This window comes from Salmo trutta, chromosome 40 (assembly GCF_901001165.1).
Source record: "Salmo trutta chromosome 40, fSalTru1.1, whole genome shotgun sequence".
NCBI classification, from domain to species: domain Eukaryota; kingdom Metazoa; phylum Chordata; class Actinopteri; order Salmoniformes; family Salmonidae; genus Salmo; species Salmo trutta.
In genome coordinates this window covers 17,482,181-17,500,701 of record NC_042996.1, presented here as the reverse complement: position 1 = coordinate 17,500,701, position 18,521 = coordinate 17,482,181, and the positions used below count along the sequence as shown (strand labels likewise).

Here is an 18,521-nt window from a genome sequence, read left to right as displayed (position 1 = left end):
AATGCTAATAAATTCAGAGAAGCTACTGTACTAGGTTACTTTATAAGGTAACCTCAGCTTATTGATACACACATACATTGACGTAGGTGATCAGACCACTAGGTAGTGATCACATGTATATAATCAGCTGTGGGTGGGGTGCAGAACTTACTGTGAAACATACGTGCTGTGTTACCGTTGTCAACTTCTGTCTGCAATTGCATTAATAAAGTTTTGAGTGATTTACTTAAAGAAGGTATTGTCTGATTGCTGATTTCACCAATAATCCAATGATTGACAAGGAACAAGGAACCTACCCCGACATCAGTTAAGAACAAATTCTTATTTACAATGATGGCCTACACCGGCCAAACCCGGACGACGCTGGGCCAATTGTGCGCCCCCCTATGGGACTCCTAATCCTGGCTGGTTGTGATAAGCCTGGATAAGCCCCGATGACATTGTCACATTCCCTTTGAGTGTGTGTGTGTGTGTGTGTGTGTGTGTGTGTGTACAGTGCCTTCGGAAAGTATTCAGACCCCTTGACTTTTTCCACTTTGTTACGTTACAGCCTTATTCTATAATGGATTAAATAAATAAAAATCCTTAGCAATCTACCCACAATAACCCATAATGACAAAGCGAAAAAAACAAAAAACAGAAATACCTTATTTACATAAGTATTCAGACCCTTTGCTATGAGACTCTACATTGAGCTCAGGTACATCCTTTTTCCATTGATCATCTTGAGCTGTTTCCACAACTTGATTGGAGTCCACCTGTGGTAAATTCAATTGATTAGACATGATTTGGAAAGGCACACACCTGTCTATATAAGGTCCCACAGTTGACAGTGCATGTCAGAGCAAAAATCAAGCCATGAGGTCAAAGGAAATGTCCATAGAGCTCCGAGACAGGATTGTGTAGAGGCACAGATCTGGGGAGATCTGCAGAAGGGTACCAAAACATGGAAGCTTGGCCAAACTGAGCAATCGGGGGAGAAAGGCCTTGGTCAGGGAGGTGACCAAGAACCTGATGGTCACTCTGACAGAGCTCCAGAGTTCTTCTGTGGAGATGGGAGAAACTTCCAGAAGGACAACCATCTCTGCAGCACTCCACCAATCCGGCCTTTATGGTAGAGGGGCTAGACAGAAGCCAGTCCTCAGTAAAAGGCACATGACAGCCCGCGTGGAGTTTGCCAAAAGGCACCTAAAGACTCTCAGACCATGAGAAACAAGATTCTCTGGCCTGATGAAAGCAAGATTGAACTCTTTGGCCTGAATGCCAAGCTTCACGTATGGAAGAAACCTGGCACTATCCCTACGATGAAGCATGATGGTGGCAGTATCATGCTGTGGGGATGTTTTTCAGCGGCAGGAGACGAGTCAAGATCGAGGCAAAGTTGAACGGAGAAAAGTACAGAGAGATCCTTGATGAAAACCTGCTCCAGAGCGCTCAGGACCTCAGACTGGGGCGAAGGTTCACCTTCCAACAGGACAATGACCCTAAGCACACAGCCAAGACACCGCAGGAGTGGCTTCGGGACAAGTCTCTGAATGTCCTCGAGTGGCCTAGCCAAAGCGCGGACTTGAACCCGATCGAACATCTCTGGAGACATCTGAAAATAGCTTGCAGCAACGTTCCCCATCCAACTGGACAGAGCTTGAGAGGATCTGCAGAGAAGAATGGGAGAAACTCCCCAAATACAGGTGTGCCAAGCTTGTAGCGTCATACCCAAGATGACTCGATGCTGTAATCACTGCCAAAGGTGCTTCGACAAAGTACTGAGTAAATGGTCTGAATACTTACGTAAATGTGATATTTCCGTTTTTTGTATAAACTTGTTTTTGCTTTGTCATTATGGGGTATTGTGTGTAAATTGATGAGGAAAAATAACAATTTAATCCGTTTTAGAATTGATCCTATGTGTGTGTGCATGTGCAGGTGGCTATCCCCTCAAAGCCCTGTCACACAGACTCTCTCATCAACCCACTGAGGAAGGCTGTGTAGGCTGCACACTTCCACCAACACCCACTCATCATCACACATACTGCAATCAGCCATTTGATTTGCTCAGGTTCTGCAATTCTCTAGATTATATTCAGAGTAAATTGCAATGAAGAAGTCATTCAGTCAAGTTGTTCTATTCTGGGAACTACAAATGATGTACAAACTTTCCAATACCTGTTTGTAAAGCCAGTTGCTCTTGACCGCCGGGGCATTGGGATTCCTCTTAATAGAGTTCGACCTCTTGCCAAAGTTATGGACCTTTTTGTAAGACCTTGAAGGCTGAAAATATAAAATGGACAATCTGTCAGTATACTGTATATAAAAACATTTATATACAGCGCCGTGAAAGTAAAAAGCATTAGCCCCCTTTCTGATTTTCTTTATTTTTGTATATTTTTGATACTGAATGTTATCAGATCTTTAACCAACACCTAATATTAGATAAAGGGAAGCAGAGTAAACAAATAAAATATTTTTACTTATTTTGTTTATTTAAGTAACAAAGTTATGCAACCGCCAATTCCCCTGTGTGAAAAAGTAATTGCCCCCTTACACTCAATATCTGTTTGTGCCACCTCAGCTGCAATGACTGCAAGTAAATGCTTCCTGTAGTTGTTGATCAGTCTTGTTGTTGATCAGTCTCTCACATCGCTGTGGAGGAATTTTGGCCCACTCTTGCATGCATAACTTCTTTAACTCAGCAACATTTGTGGGTTTTCAAGGATGAACTGCTTGTTTCAAGTCCTGCCACAACACCTCATTTGGGATAAGGTCAGGACTTTGACTAGGCCATTCCAAAACGTCTAATTTGTTTGTTTATAGCCATTTTCATGTAGACTTCATTGTGCGTTTTGGATCATTTTTATTACATTGTTTTATTTAACTAGGCAAGTCAGTTAAGAACAAATTCTTATTTACAGAACGACATATTTTTGCCTTGTCAGCTCGGGGATTTGATCTAGGAACCTGTCGGTTACTGGCCCAACACTCTAACCACTAGGCTACTATCATTGTCTTGCTGCATTACCCAGCTGCGCTTCAGCTTCAGTTCAAAGCATCCCCAAACCATCACACTACCACCGCCACGCTTGACCGTTGGTACAAGGTTCTTACTGTGGAATGCAGTGTTTCGTTTTCGCCAGGCATAATGGGATCCATGTCGTCAAAAAGTTAATCTTTTGACTCATCTGTCCATAGAACATCTTCCTAGCGTCTTGATGATCATTCAGGTGCTTTTTGGCAAACTTGAGTCAACTTTTTGGACAACATGGGTCCCATTATGTCAAGCGAAAACCAAACACTGCATTCCACAGTAAGAACCTTATACCAACGGTCAAGCATGGTGGTGGTAGTGTGATGGTTTGGGGATGCTTTGCTGCCTCAGGAACTGGACGATGGGTCATGCAAGACAATGATCTAAAACACACAATCAAGTCTACATGAAAATGGTTAAAAAGCAACACATTTTACGTTTTTGTCATGGTTTAGTCAAATTCCAGACCTAATCCCAATTGTGATGTTGTGGCGGGACTTGAAAACCTACAAATGTCGCAGAGTTAAAGCAGTTCTGCATGCAAGAGTGGGCCAAAATTCCTCCACAGAGATGTGAGAGACTAATCAACAACTACAGGAAGTATTTGGTTGCAGTCATTGCATCTACAGATGGCACAACCAGTTATTGAGTGTAAAGGGGCAATTACTTTTTAACACAGGGGAATTGGGTCTTGCATAACTTTGTTAATTAATTAATTTGTAAACTCAGGTGCCCTTTGTCTAATATTAGGTTTTAGTTGAAGATCTGATAACATTCAGTATAAAAAAATATGCAAAAACAGAAAATCTGAAAGGTGGCAAATACTTTTTCATGGCACTGTATATATACACTGAACAAAAATATAAACACAACATGTAAAGTGTTGGTCCCATGTTTCATGAGCTGAAATAAAAGATCCCAGAAATGTTCCATTCGCACAAAAATATTTTTTCTCTTAAATGATGTGCACTAATTTGTTTACATCCCTGTTAGTAAGCATTTTATCATTTGTCAAGATAATCCATCCACCTGACAGGTGTGGCATATCAAGAAGCTGATTAAACAGCTTGTCACACAACACAATGTCACAGATGTCTCAAGTTTTGAGGGAGCGTGCAATTGGCATTATGACTGCTGGAATGTCCACCAGAGCTGTTGCCAGAGAATTTAATGTTCATTTCTCTACCCTAAGCCGACTCCAATGTCGTTTTAGATAATTTGGCAGTACGTCCAACCGGCCTCAACAGCAGACCACCATGCCAGCCCAGGACCTCCACATCCGGCTTCTTCACCTGCGGGACGTCTGAGACCAGCCATCCGGACAGCTGATGAAATTGAAGAGTATTTCTGTCTGTAAGAAAGCCCTTTCGTGGGGAAAAACTAATTCTGATTGGCTGGGCCTGACTCCCCAGTGGACGTGCCTATGCCCTCCCAGACCCACCCATGGCCCAGTCAGGTGAAATCAAAAGATTAGGGCCTAACGAATTTATTTCAGTTGACTGATTTCCTTATATGAACTGTAACTCAGTAAAATCGTTGAAATTGTTGCATGTTGAGTTTCTATTTTTGTTCAATATATATATATATATATATATATATATATATATATATATATATATATATATATATATATATATATACAAATACATTTCTTAAGATGGATAATTAGAGGAGAGTTACAAATTCATTCAAAATATCCTCCATCAAATCAAATCCAATTTATTTGTCACATACACATGGTTAGCAGGTGTTAATGCAAGTGTAGCGAAATGCTTGTGCTTCTAGTTCCGACCATGCAGTAATATAACCTAACAATTTCACAACAACTACCTTATACACACAAGTGTAAAGGAATGAATACGAATATGTACATAAAAATATATAAATGAGTGATGGCCGAACGGCATAGGCAAGATGCAGTAGATGGTATAGAGTACAGTATATACATATGAGATGAGTAATGTAGGGTACGTAAACATTATATAATATAAAGTGGCTAATGATAAATTGATTACATACATTTTTCCATTATTAAAGTGGCTGGAGTTCAGTCAGTATGTTGGTATGAGCCACTCAATGTTAGTGATGGCTGTTTAACAGTCTGATGGACTTGAGATAGAAGCTGTTTTTCAGTCACTTGGTCTCCGCTTTGATGCACCTGTACTGACCTCGCCTTCTGGATGTTAGCGGGGTGAACAGGCAGTGGCTCGGGTGGTTGTTGTCCTTGATGATCTTTTTGGCCTTCCTGTGACATCAGGTGGTGTAGGTGTCCTGGAGGGCAGGTAGTTTGCACCCGGTGATGCGTTGTGCAGACCTCACTACCCTCTGGAGAGGCTTACGGTTGTGGGCAGAGCAGTTGCCGTACCAGGCGGTGATACAGCCCGACAGGATGCTCTCAATTGTGCATCTGTAAAAGTTTGTGAGTGTTTTTGGGGACAAGCCGAATTTCTTCAGCCTCCTGAGGTTGAAGAGGCGCCTTCTTCACCATGCTGTCTGTGTGGGTGGACCATTTCAGTTGTCCGTGATGTGTACGCCGAGGAACTTAAAACTCTCCACCCTCTCCACTACTGTCCCGTCAATGTAGATAGGGGGGTGCTCCCTCTGCTGTTTCCTGAAGTCCACGATCATCTCCTTTGTTTTGTTGACATTGAGTGTGAGGTTATTTTCCTGACACCACACTCCGAGGGCCCTCACCTCCTCCCTGTAGGCCGTCTCGTCGTCGTTGGTAATCAAGCCTACCACCGTAGTGTCGTCTGCAAACTTGATGATTGAGTTGGAGGCGTGCATGGCCACGCAGTCATGGGTGAACAGGGAGTACAGGAGAGGGCTGAGAACGCACCCTTGTGGGGACCCAGTGTTGAGGATCAGCGGGGTGGAGATGTTGCTACCTACCCTCACCACCTTGGGGGCGGCCCGTCAGGAAGTTGCACAGGGCGGGGTCGAGACCCAGGGTCTCGAGCTTAATGACGAGTTTGGAGGGTACTATGGTGTTAAATGCTGAGCTATAATCGATGAACAGCATTCTTACATAGGTATTCCTCTTGTCCAGATGGGTTAGGACAGTGTGCAGTGTGATGGCAATTGCGTCGTCTGTGGACTTATTGGGTTGGTAAGCAAATTGGAGTGGGTCTAGTGTGTCAGGTAGGGTGGAGGTGATATGGTCCTTGACTAGTCACTCAAAGCACTTCATGATGACGGAAGTGAGTGCTACAGGGCGGTAGTCATTTAGCTCAGTTACCTTTGCTTTCTTGGGAACAGGAACAATGGTGGCCCTCTTGAAGCATGTGGGGACAGCAGACTGGGATAAGGATTGATTGAATATGTGAATGCCGTCTGGGCCTGCAGCCTTGCGAGGGTTAACACGTTTAAATGTTTTACTCACGTTGGCTACAGTGAAGGAGAGCCCACAGGTTTTGGTAGCGGGCCTTGTCAGTGGCACTGTATTGTCCTCAAAGTGAGCAAAAAAGTTGTTTTGACTGTCTGGGAGCAAGGCATCGTGATCCGCGACGGGGCTGGTTTTTCTTTTGTAGTCCGTGATTGACTGTAGACCCTGCCACATACCTCTCGTGTCTGTGCCATTGAATTGCGACTCCACTTTGTCTCTGTACTGACGCTTAGTTTGTTTGATTGCCTTGCGGAGGGAATAGCTAAACTGTTTGTATTCGGTCATGTTTCCGGTCATCTTGCCCTGATTAAAAGCAGTGGTTCGTGCGTTCAGTTTTGCGCGAATGCTGCCATCAATCCATGGTTTCTGGTTTGGGAATGTTTTAATAGACGCTGTGGGTACGACATTGCTGATGCACTTGTTAATAAACTCGCACACCAAATCAGCGTATTCGTCAATGTTGTTGTTCGCCGCAATGCGGAACATATCCCAGTCCACGTGATCGAAGCAATCTTGAAGCGTGGAATCCGATTGGTCGGACCAGCGTTGAACAGACCTGAGGGCGGGAGCTTCCTGTTTTAGTTTCTGTCTATAGGCTGGGAGCAACAAAATGGAGTCGTGGTCAGCTTTTCCGAAGGAAGGGCGGGGGAGGGCCTTATATGCGTCGCGGAAGTTAGAATAACAGTGGTCTAGGGTTTTGCCAGCCCTGGTAGCACAATCGATATGCTGATAGAATTTGAGGAGCCTTGTTTTCAGATTAGCCTTGTTAAAATCCCCAGCTACAATAAATGCAGCCTCAGGATATGTGGTTTCCAGTTTACATATAGTCCAATGAAGTTCTTTCATGGCCGTCGATGTGTCGGCTTGGGGGGGAATATACACGACTGTGATTATGATCGAAGAGAATTCTCTTGGTAGATAACGCGGTCGGCATTTGATTGTGTGGAATTCTAAGTCAGGTCAACAAAAGGACTTGAGTTCCTGTATGTTGTTATGATCACACCACGTCTCGTTAATCATAAGGCATACACCCCCACCCTTCTTCTTACCAGAGAGATGCTTGTTTCTGTCGGCGCCGGAAGTAAATATAGGTGAAGACCGTTAACATGCATTTGGCTCTTTGGTGTTAATAAACAAATAAATAAACAAATAAAGTTAAAAAGCAACAGAAGGAAGAGGTACAGTATTCACCTCATTAAACTAGCCCATTCTAAAAGACCATCTTTACTGAGAGAGAGAGAGAGAGAGAGAGAGAGAGAGAGAGAGAGAGAGAGAGAGAGACTAATTTACAGCATTGCAGAACCTTCTATCCATCCCTACAGCAGCAGAGCATAGCGCTACAGTAGCTCGACCAACAATAGAGTTCCACAGTGTGTCATAATAACCAAACAACCTAACGATCAAACAGGGAAATGGTTCCAATCCAATATTTGTAGTTCTTCATGATAGCCACATTAGCAGCTAATTAGCATTACATTTTTGGGGGGGGGGGGTTAATCCAGGCGAATATATTGATAAACGTCACCTTGTCTGAGAGAGATTTACACGGTTATCAAAACGTCACACCAGGGTAAGCCTACACGAATCACAGACCTTATTTTAAGTGTGTCTAAAATCCCAGATGGAAAAAATGAATGGTGGAAAAATGACTGGAACCATTTGACTGCTAGAGTTTATGGGTATTATGATGCCTCCACCGTGGGGCTCTATGGTAACTCATCAATAATTACAGCTCATTAATAAATACATGCCACCAAGCTATACTTTTGGTCAGTGTAAGCAGAAGTAAAAAATCATGAATTCATGAAAGTCTTTTCATTTGATCAAAGCATCCATATTTATACACCAGTCTATTAAGCATTTATAAAGTGACCCGCTGTGACAGGGCTGGGATAATCCAGCATATATTTTCTCATGTAGAGTCCCTGTTCTGACACTCTCTGTGGACTAATACAGCTCTCACAACATTGACTTAATGGCGAAAATGGGAGAGAGCACTGACCCCACAAGACACCTCTCAGCATCCCAGAACCTGGACCTCTATCTCCCCTCTCACAGGCCCCTATTAGCCAAGTCACTCTTGATACAGTACATTAAATCCAACCCGGTCCTTGTACATGCACCAGAATTGCATGACATCCCTTACAGTGGCATCCATGTGCTCTTTAGGAACCACCAACGTCTAATCCTCTCAGATCTATACTAGTGCTCAGGGCATGGGTCTAGTGGTCTATTAGGGGTAGGATGTACAGGCCGACGTGGAGCTCTTACCCGTGTGGCGGGGCTGCTGCCAGGGTAGGTGCTGTAGTCTGACCCTCCTGTGTAGTTAGACGCCTCGCTCATGGTGCTCATCGGGCGCTCCTTCTTCACTCGGTCGCTCTCCTCTGATGGAGCCTGCTCTGGAGCCTTAGGCCTGGGTGGGGGAGACAGAGAAATCCAGGTGGACATGAGAAAAGCGACAAGAAGACTACACAAATGAGGCTGGGACTCAACTTCTGTGGGATTAATGGGCGGGTTAAGAGGCGACACGGTGCAGCTGTGTGTGTGTGTGTGTGTGTGTGTGAGACACTGATTGCTCTGCGAATGAGCTGCCTAACGGCCAAGCCTGTCTACCTCTATCGGTTCGGCAGTTTAAACTCCAACCACACTGAGAGCCCATCTCTGTTAGAGCCAAACCCTGCCGTTAGAGAAAGAGGAGAGAGAGAGAGAGAGAGAGAGAGAGAGAGAGAGAAGGCAAAAAGAGGAGGCAGGCCCCATAAATCAAACCAATTACTCACTCTGTCTCACATCTGATATATTCCTCCAAGTCAGACCACTTTAAATCGCCTGACAACTTTGCCTGACAAACTAAATGGCCTCAAAGTGCATGTCCCAAGGCCAATACCAAATGCAGGAAGGTTCAAGATCCCCCAGGTTAAATTACCCAGCACCATAAAGGTTTTAATGTTTATAACAGTAGCAAAAAATAAGCTAAACTTGCCTATAAATCTTCCTATTTGCAGAGTTGATACATCTAGTGTTGTATTCAGATCAGTATTGTCTCTGAGCAGTGGACTATATTCTGTGGTATCTGGAGCGTGGAGGGGGGTAGCGAGAATATGTGTATCGGTCTGTCTGGGAGATAATAAAGCTGGGTTTTAGGTCCCCAACTCACAGGAACAAACACCTTGAACATGAGGGTACACCGCTGATTTCAGCCCTGGTAAAGGATAAGGTATGACAATCCACTCTACCGTCTTCTCCCCTCTCCTGCCAGCTATCATTCCCTGAAGCTTGACAAATATTATCCTACATTTTCGCTTACCCCCATTCCTCTACTGTAATCGTCACCTCTCCAACCCGCCATATAAACAGGTCAGCCTGTATGTCCGTCAGAGTCTGTGACATGATTGGACCATGTGTATGACGCTTGCATGCTGGGACGTTGCAGGACTGGTCAGACAGGACAGGAGGTTATAACAGGATTGTTATGACAGGTATGTGAATGTAACTTAGACATGTGAACGTAGGGGCAAGGTTACTAACACAGATACACATCAGTTCAGCTTGGTGTTCAAAAACACAAAGGCCAGACCACAAATAGGATAGCAATGGCTGCTGTTTACTTACACACAATGATACATACATTCTTAACAATATGCGGAGTGTGCAAAACATTAGGAACACCTTCCTAATACTGCACCCCCTTTGGCCCTCAAAACAGCCTAAATTCGTCGGGGCATGGACTATACAAGGTGTCGACCGCATTCCACAAGGATGACTCCAATGCTTCGCACAGCTGTGTCAAGTTGGCTGGATGTCCGTTGGGTGGTGGACCATTCTTGATACACACGGGAAACAGCAGCGTTGCAGTTCTTGACACCCTCAAACCACCTACTACCATATCCCATTCAAAGGCTCTTAAATATTTTGTCTGGCCCATTCACCCTCTGAATGGTACACATACACAATACATGTCTCAATTGTCTCAAGGTCTAAAAATCCTTCTTTAACCTGTCTCCTCCCCTGCTCAGTCTATGTCATGGAAAGAGCAGGTGTTCCTAATGTTTTGTACACTCAGTATATATTAAACATTAAAAACCTATTTATAGTGAATTGCTAGATAGATGTATAGACGTTATTATCTTCAAAGTGGATAATTGTCTTCACAGCCCATTTGACTGGATTAACCTCCATTGTGGCTTTACATTCCTTTATACAACGCATGCCTGGGTTATTCCCTAAATGCTTGTCAAATTATGTTTCTGTGGGCTGGTGAACCGTGCGTGACCTTCCAAGCCACACGGATTATCATGAGTTAATTCAAGCATCTGTGAGAGAATGAGGGATATTAACAGATATTAAATGACACTCTTCTTAGCTGAACCTGGAAAGTCTCCAACTTCAACGCCTGTCTCCAGTCTTTCCAGCATTAAAGTGTGTGTGCGCACTTCAAGCATTTCCAAGTGCGTCAGAGGCAGGCCCAGTGAATAGGTCTGTGAATTGCGGGGCAATTGACTCCAGTATGAGTGGGTGACATCAGTCCTGATGACAACATCAAAAGAACTGAAGAGTGACTCATACAAATCATGCTTAGATCATACAGTCTTTCTATAGGCAATCACTCTCTTTGTCGCTTTTCGCTCTCTCGTTTTCCTTTTCTATGGACCTCTTTGTTCCTCTCTCGCCTTAATGATGCTTCTCTTTTTCACCCTCCATCTCTCCCGCCATCTGTATGGCTCCACCTTCCCCGTCTCCCACCCACTCCCTCCCTCGCTCTCTGTTACCTCTGCTAGTAGAAATCCCTAGCAGTAAACCGGAGTATGATCTCTCTGAGAAGCACTGTCGACCCACACAGCCAGGCTCCCAGATCATACAGCCTCTGCCTCATGATCAATGGCCCCTGTGTGTGTTAGTGTGTCAGCAGGGAGGATAAGAGAGGAAAATGAAGATAAAGGTTACAGAACATGCCTTAGAAGTGAAGCATTTCTCAAAGTTGCATTGTAGTTTGTTACTGTCCGAAAGACCTGGGTTCAAAGAGTATTGGTTTTCTTTCCAATACTAGTTTCTGTCTGGAGAATCAAATGGAGAGTTTTGCATCTCCGTGACAATTCCTTTGCTTCAAGCAAGCCCAATCAATTATTAAGTATTTGAATGAAAACAAATACTATTTGAACCCATGTCTGCTGTCTGTCTATGCAGGGTCTGTTTAGCTAAATAACTAGTGACTGTGTGTCAGTCTGAACACTGAGGCTATCATTATCTGAGAGGTAAATGGTAGACCCCGTTGTGAGGAACAATTATATAATTTGATTCAGGCTTGGAGACAGAATGTATTTTACCCATTGCGATCACACACACACACACACACACACACACACACACACACACACACACACAAGCTATAGTAGTTTCATGATGAGAGCTAAGCCTGATTTTTTTTCTATTTAATATACTTAAAGACAAATCGGAAGGTAAAATAAATCTTGCCCATCTTAGCATTAGCAACGCATAGCAGGATTTCAGGCAATCCAACACACGGCACACGCAGCATACGGTTGGTTAGTGGTTGGACTGACTTAATGAGACAGCGATAGAGGCAGGACTTCCAGAGAGATGAATTAGCTGGGGTTCTCCACAGAAAGACAGATGAAGAGGCTTACGCTTAATAGCAAGGTAGAGCAAAGCATCCATCCAGCCCATAGGCATGAATACTATATTACCTGTTTGATACAGGGTCTGTAACCGGGTGTGTAACCGGGTTGACTGTGACAGGGTTGACTGTGACAGGGTTGACTGTACCAGGATCTGTAACAGGGTGGACAAGCTTTGCAGAAGTCACGCTAGAAAACAAAAAGGGAAGGAAACAAAATGAACTGAATTAAAGAATAATATCAAACAATATAACCTGAAAATATCAAACATATGATAAACGAATTATATGTAATCGTGACATTTAACAAATAAACATTCACATCAAACTTAAATGAAATTATAATTGTAGTCTTCAGGCCACACATTCTCTAGATGCTTTTCCCTGAATATCCATCGTGAAGAGAACATTACAATTGCATTGATATATGCCATTTAGCAGACACTTTTATCCAAAGCTTAGTTATGCGTACGGGTGGTCCCGGGAATCGAACCCACTATCCTGGTGTTGCAAGCGCCACACTCTACCAACTGAGCTACAGAGGACCATTGCGGTTTATATTACATAAGCCCATTACCTAGCGCTAATTGACTGTTCCCCTCTAGGCTACTGGCAGCTCTGTACTGTAATTAAGGGGATGTGTTTGTTGGGAGGACAGTCCCTTCTTTCCTACTTCCTACCACCAGTCTCTCTCTCTCCCTGTGCCATATGAAGGCTGCCCCCTGCATAGCCCCTAGCTTTAGGGCTTCTTCCCTTGCTTGCTCACATTTGGATGCCACGCAGCGTTCAAATATATCATCATAATATGGTAATTTTGCAGATGCTTTTATCCAAAGCCACTTACAGTTAACACATACTGAGCGTGGCCCATGTGGTTATCACATCTAGTATTCAGGAGAATTGCACATCAGAAAGCTGACTCCCACCTAGCACGAAACACAGTGGTCCTTTTTCATCTCGTCCTGAAGCAAGACAGGTTTCATATCAACAGCTCTGATGGCAAAACCATCATCAGTTTAATACCAACTCAGGCTGCCATCTTCCTTTAGCATGCACTATATATGTGCTGTGATATCAATATCAGTTTCCCTACAGAGTAAAACTAGCTGATTGCTGTCCAGCCCCTTCCTCCCCTCAAACCTAACTGCAGTTTGGTCTAGCATTAAAATGTGGCAAGGTTAAACATTCTCTGTGAATTGATGAATATATTTTAGAGGGGGAAGATAGGGGAGAGAGAAGAGAGGATGATTAACAGGGATGGAGCAAGAGAAGAAAGAGGGAAGAGCGAGAAAGGACAGAGGAAGACGAGACGGAAGAAAGAGAGCGAGGAAGTGGAGAGTGAAAAGAGGAATGTAGAGTGCCTTCAGAAAGTATTCATACCCCTGGACTTATTCTACATTTACGGCCTCATTTAAAAAAAAAAAAAAAAAAATCACACCCATCTACACACAATACTCCTTAATGCTAATTTATTGAAAATGAAATACAGAAATAGCTCATTTACATAAGTTTTCATCCCCCACCCTCCCCCCGAGTCAATACTTTGTAGAAGCACCTTTAGCAGCGATTACAGCTGTGCGTCTTTCTCAGTAAGTTTTTAAGTCTCTTTCCACTATTGGATTGTGCAACATTTGTCAATTATTCTTTTCAATATTCTTTAAGCTCTATCAAATTGGTTTATGATCACAGCTAGACAACCATTTTCAGGTCTTGCCATAGATATTCAAGTAGATTTAAGTCAAAACTGTAACTTGGCCACTCAGGAACATTCATTGTCTTCTTGGCAAGCAACTCCAGTGTAGATTTTGCCCTGTGTTTTAGGTCATTGTCCTGCTGAAAGGTGAATTCATGTCCCAGTGTCTGGTGGAAAGCAGACTGAAATTGGTTTTCCTCTAGGATTTTGCCTGTGCTTAGGTCTATTACATGTATTTTTTATCCTGAAAAACTCCCCAGTCCTTAACGATAACAAACATACCCATAACATGATGCAGCCATCACTATGCTTGGAAATATGGTACTCAGTGATGTGTTTTGCCCCAAACATAACACTTTGTATTCAGGTAAAAAAGTGAATTGCTTTGCCACATTTTTGCAGTATTACTTTAGTGCCTTGTTGACAACAGGACGCATGTTTTGGAATAGTTTTATTCTGTACAGGCTTTCTTTTCACTCTGTCTTTTAGGTTAGTATTGTGGAGTAACTACAATGTTGTTGATCCATCCTCAGTTTTCTCCTATCACAGCCATTAAAATCTGTAACTGTTTTAAACTTACCATTGGCATCATGGTGAAATCACTGAGCGGTTTCCTTCCTCTCCAACAACTGAGTTAGGAAGGACGCCTGTATCTTTGTAGTGACCGGGTGTATTGATACACCATTCAAGTATAATTAATAACTTCACCATGTTCAAAGGGATACTTTTTAAATGTTTACTCATCTACCAATAGGTGCCCTTCTTTGCGAGGCATTGGAAAACCTCCCTGGTCTTTGTGGTTGAATCTGAGTTTGAAATTCACTGCTCAACTGAGGGACCTTACAGATAATTGTATGTGTGGGGTACAGAGATGAGGTATTCACTCAAAATCATGTTACACAATATTATTGCACACAGAGTGAGTCCATGCAACTTATTATGTGACTTGCACATTTTTACTCCTTAACTTATTTAGGCTTGCCATAACCAAGGGGTTGAATACTTATTGACTCAAGACAATTCAGCTTTTCATTTGTAAACATAATTTCAATTTGACATTATAGGTTAGTGTGTGTAGGCCAGAGACAAAACACAAATGTAATCCATTTTAAATTCAGGCTGTGACACAACAAAATGTAGAAAAGTCAAGGGATGTGAACACTTTCGGAAGACACTGTAAATGTTGCTGTGATGGATGATGAGAGCAAGGCCTCTCCTTTACCCAGGGTCATTGCAGAGGTGGCAGATATTTTAAATCTAATTCAGATTGCAGAATAAGTTGTGAAGAAACACATGGCCATTAAAGTTGCAATATGCAGAAATCGTTCCACCCTTTCCTGATTGCTAAAACTAATGGTTCGCCTAATTTCAGTTTATGTGACAAAATAAGCTAGTAAAGTGGAGAGAATCATTGTACCATCTAAACCACTGAAATATATTTTCCATAACCAAAAATATTGTTTCTTCAGCGGTTTGAACCTGGTGTACAAAACTGAAAGTAAAAGACGCATAAACAAAACTTTAGAACGGGAAGCATAGAAATAGCTCACATAATAACAGATCTACCGCTTCTTAGACTTGCTTTCAAGTAGAATGATAGCTCTATAACTCACCTTTCTATGTGATTTTGGTCGGGTCACCCAAAAAGTGACATATTGCCACTTTAAGACTTCATTCAATCAATCAAATGTATTTATAAAGCCTTTTTTACATCAGCCGATGTCAAAGTTCTATACAGAAACCCAGCCTAAAACCCCAAACAGCAAGCAGTGCAGATGTAGAAGCACGTGGCTAGGAAAAACTCCCTAGAAAGGCAGGAACCTAGGAAGAAACCTAGAGAGAAACCAGGCTCTGAGGGGTGGCCAGTCCTCTTCTGGCTGTGCCGGGTTGAGATTATAACAGAACATGGCCAAGATGTTCAAACGTTCATAGATGACCAGCAGGGTCGAATAATAATAATCACAGTGGTTGTACAGGGTGCAGCAGGTCAGCACCTCAGGAGTAAATGTCAGTTGGCTTTTCATCTCCGAGCATTCAGAGTTAGAGACATTAAAGAGTGTAAGACATCAAAGTTGGGGAAATAAATAGGAAACTTGAAAATATTACAATATAAATGGTGAAAGGGTATAAACTAATGAGCCAAGAAGTGAACTTTTGAATACTTTCTTTTGTCTGGATATTAGGCACAAACAACACTACACTAAGTGACATTTCTGCACTATAAAGTGGAGCTCAGTGGTTTGTGCCTGAGGTCTAAGGAGATTAAAGCAGAGGTTTATCACACTGTAAATAACTCATTACAGGGTCTGGCTGGACCAGGGGCACTGATCCTATTGAGAAAGAGAGAGAGCGAGAGAGGAAGAGAGAGAAGAAAGTTGTAGAGAGAGAGGGAGTATGGGGTGTTGGAGGGACAAAGGGAGAGACGAAGCATGAGGAGGAGAGTAAAAGAGGGAGAGAGGAAGAGTGGGGGAATACGGGTGAGTCGGAGAGGCAGAGAGGGACTGTGGGCGACAAGTGGAAAGAGATGGAGAGAGAGGTAGACAGGGAGAGAGGATGTGTGGGTTGAAGAAGTGTAAGTTGGTTATCAATGAGGGGTGCCTCCTTCATAACACCATTAATCCACATTACACCCTCTATTACGTCTGTAGGGAAGGTGGAGGTATGTGAGGGAGAGGTGACATTTATCTGAAGTAGATGACTTTTCATCCCCTATTCGCTTCTAAAACTTTCCTTTTCAGAGATAAAGATTCTTATACTAGAGCTTTATAAAAGGTGTTTTGACGTGCCAATCACCTGGGAGAACAGTGATAGTGTCAACCAGGATTCAAGGACAGCAGTTCAGTTCAAAGAACGATAAGCGAACAAACTTTCAAAATGCAGTGCTGGTCATGAAGCAGACGTTGCTCTACTCCGTTTGTTTAATTCTATATCCAGTATATTATATCACCTTTTATCACCTGCTGCATTAGTCTCTCATAGCCACTGTTATTTTGCTATTGTTTTTACTATTTTAGTTTATATCTGAATTTATCTTGATTTTAAATTTGCGTTATTTTATTAAATAAGCACCTTGAAATGCATTTGCTGTAAGAAAAGTGCTATATAAATGAAGTTTGATTGATTGATAATACAGTCTTCAGACAGACCGAGAGAGACTGAGTGACAAGGCCGGACAAATTAACATTGCTTTGTTATCCGCTCACGGATAGGCAGACACTCACTGGATAATCAGGATGTGAAGTTGTGTTTTTCCACTGGGAAGAACGAACACATCACTTGCTTTCTGTTGTTTCAAGTATTCTGTTATGTCGTTCTCACAACGTGCAAGGAGATGAAAAGAAAGTGGGTCTTTATTACGAAACACCAACACATTCCGGCAGTCAAGGCTTGGTCAGCCAAAGAACCCTAACGAAGGCGGTAGTGTCGAGTTGGTGTTTGAGATTTTTATTTTATTTATTTTTATTTCACCTTTACTTAACCAGGTAGGCAAGTTGAGAACAAGTTCTCATTTACAACTGCGACCTGGCCAAGATAAAGCAAAGCAGTTCGACACATACAACAACACAGAGTTACACATGGAGTAAAACAAACATACAGTCAATAACACAGTAGAAAAATAAGTCTATATACAATGTGAGCAAATGAGGTGAGATAAGGGAGGTAAAGGCAATAAATAGGCCATGGTGGCGAAGGAAATACAATATAGCAAGTAAAACACTGGAATGGTGGATATGCAGTGGATGAATGTATAAAGTAGAAATACTGGGGTGCAAAGGAGCAAAATAAATAAATAAATACAGTAGAGGAAGAGGTAGTTGTTTGGGTTAATTATAGATGGGCTATGTACAGGTGTAGTAATCTGTGAGCTGCTCTGACAGCTGGTGCTTAAAGCTAGTGAGGGAGATAAGTGTTTGCAGTTTTAGAGATTTTTGTAGTTCGTTCCAGTCATTGGCAGCAGAGAACTGGAAGGAGAGGCGGCCAAAGAGGAAATGGCTTTGGGGTGACCAGTGAGATATACCTGCTGGAGCGCGTGCTACGGGTGGGTGCTGCTATGGTGACCAGCGAGCTGAGATAAGGGGGGACTTTACCTAGCAGGGTCTTGTAGATGACCTGGAGCCAGTGGGTTTGGCGACGAGTATGAAGCGAGGGCCAGCCAACGAGAGCGTACATATCGCAGTGGTGGGTAGTATATGGGGCTTGGTGACAAAACGGATGGCACTGTGATAGACTGCATCCAATTTATTGAGTAGGGTATTGGAGGCTAGTTTGTAAATGACATCGCCGAAGTCGAGGATCGGTAGGATGGTCAGTTTTACAAGGGTATGTTTGGCAGCATGAGTGAAGGATGCTTTGTTGCGAAATAGGAAGCCAATTCTAGATTTAACTTTGGATTCAAGATGTTTGATGTGAGTCTGGAAGGAGAGTTTACAGTCTAACCAGACACCTAGGTATTTCTAGTTGTCCACATATTCTAAGTCAGAACCGTCCAGAGTAGTGATGCTGGACGTGCGGGCAGGTGCAGGCAGCGATCGGTTGAAGAGCATGCATTTAGTTTTACTTGTATTTAAGAGCAGTTGGAGGCCACGGAAGGAGAGTTGTATGGCATTGAAGCTCGTCTGGAGGACTGTTAACAGAGTGTCCAAAGAAGGGCCAGAAGTATACAGAATGGTGTCGTCTGCGTAGAGGTGGATCAGAGACTCACCAGCAGCAAGAGCGACATCATTGATGTATACAGAGAAGAGAGTTGGCCCAAGAATTGAACCCTGTGGTACCCCCATAGAGACTACCA

General features: G+C 42.9%; 1 protein-coding gene across 4 annotated transcripts in view; it reads right to left on the bottom strand.

The window, feature by feature from the left end:
- The window catches only part of LOC115180603 (pleckstrin homology domain-containing family A member 5), a 174,484-nt gene that overhangs the window by 41,861 nt on the left and 114,102 nt on the right, over positions 1-18,521 (bottom strand). For 3 of the 4 annotated variants that reach the window (XM_029742822.1, XM_029742823.1, XM_029742825.1), the window contains exons 5-7: positions 12,110-12,229; positions 8,679-8,820; positions 2,164-2,268 (exon numbers count right to left, since the gene is read on the bottom strand). In XM_029742822.1, the coding sequence (XP_029598682.1) occupies positions 2,164-2,268; positions 8,679-8,820; positions 12,110-12,229 (367 nt within the window). The remainder of the gene's footprint in view (positions 1-2,163; positions 2,269-8,678; positions 8,821-12,109; positions 12,230-18,521) is intronic. The other variant, XM_029742824.1, reaches the window with a different exon arrangement.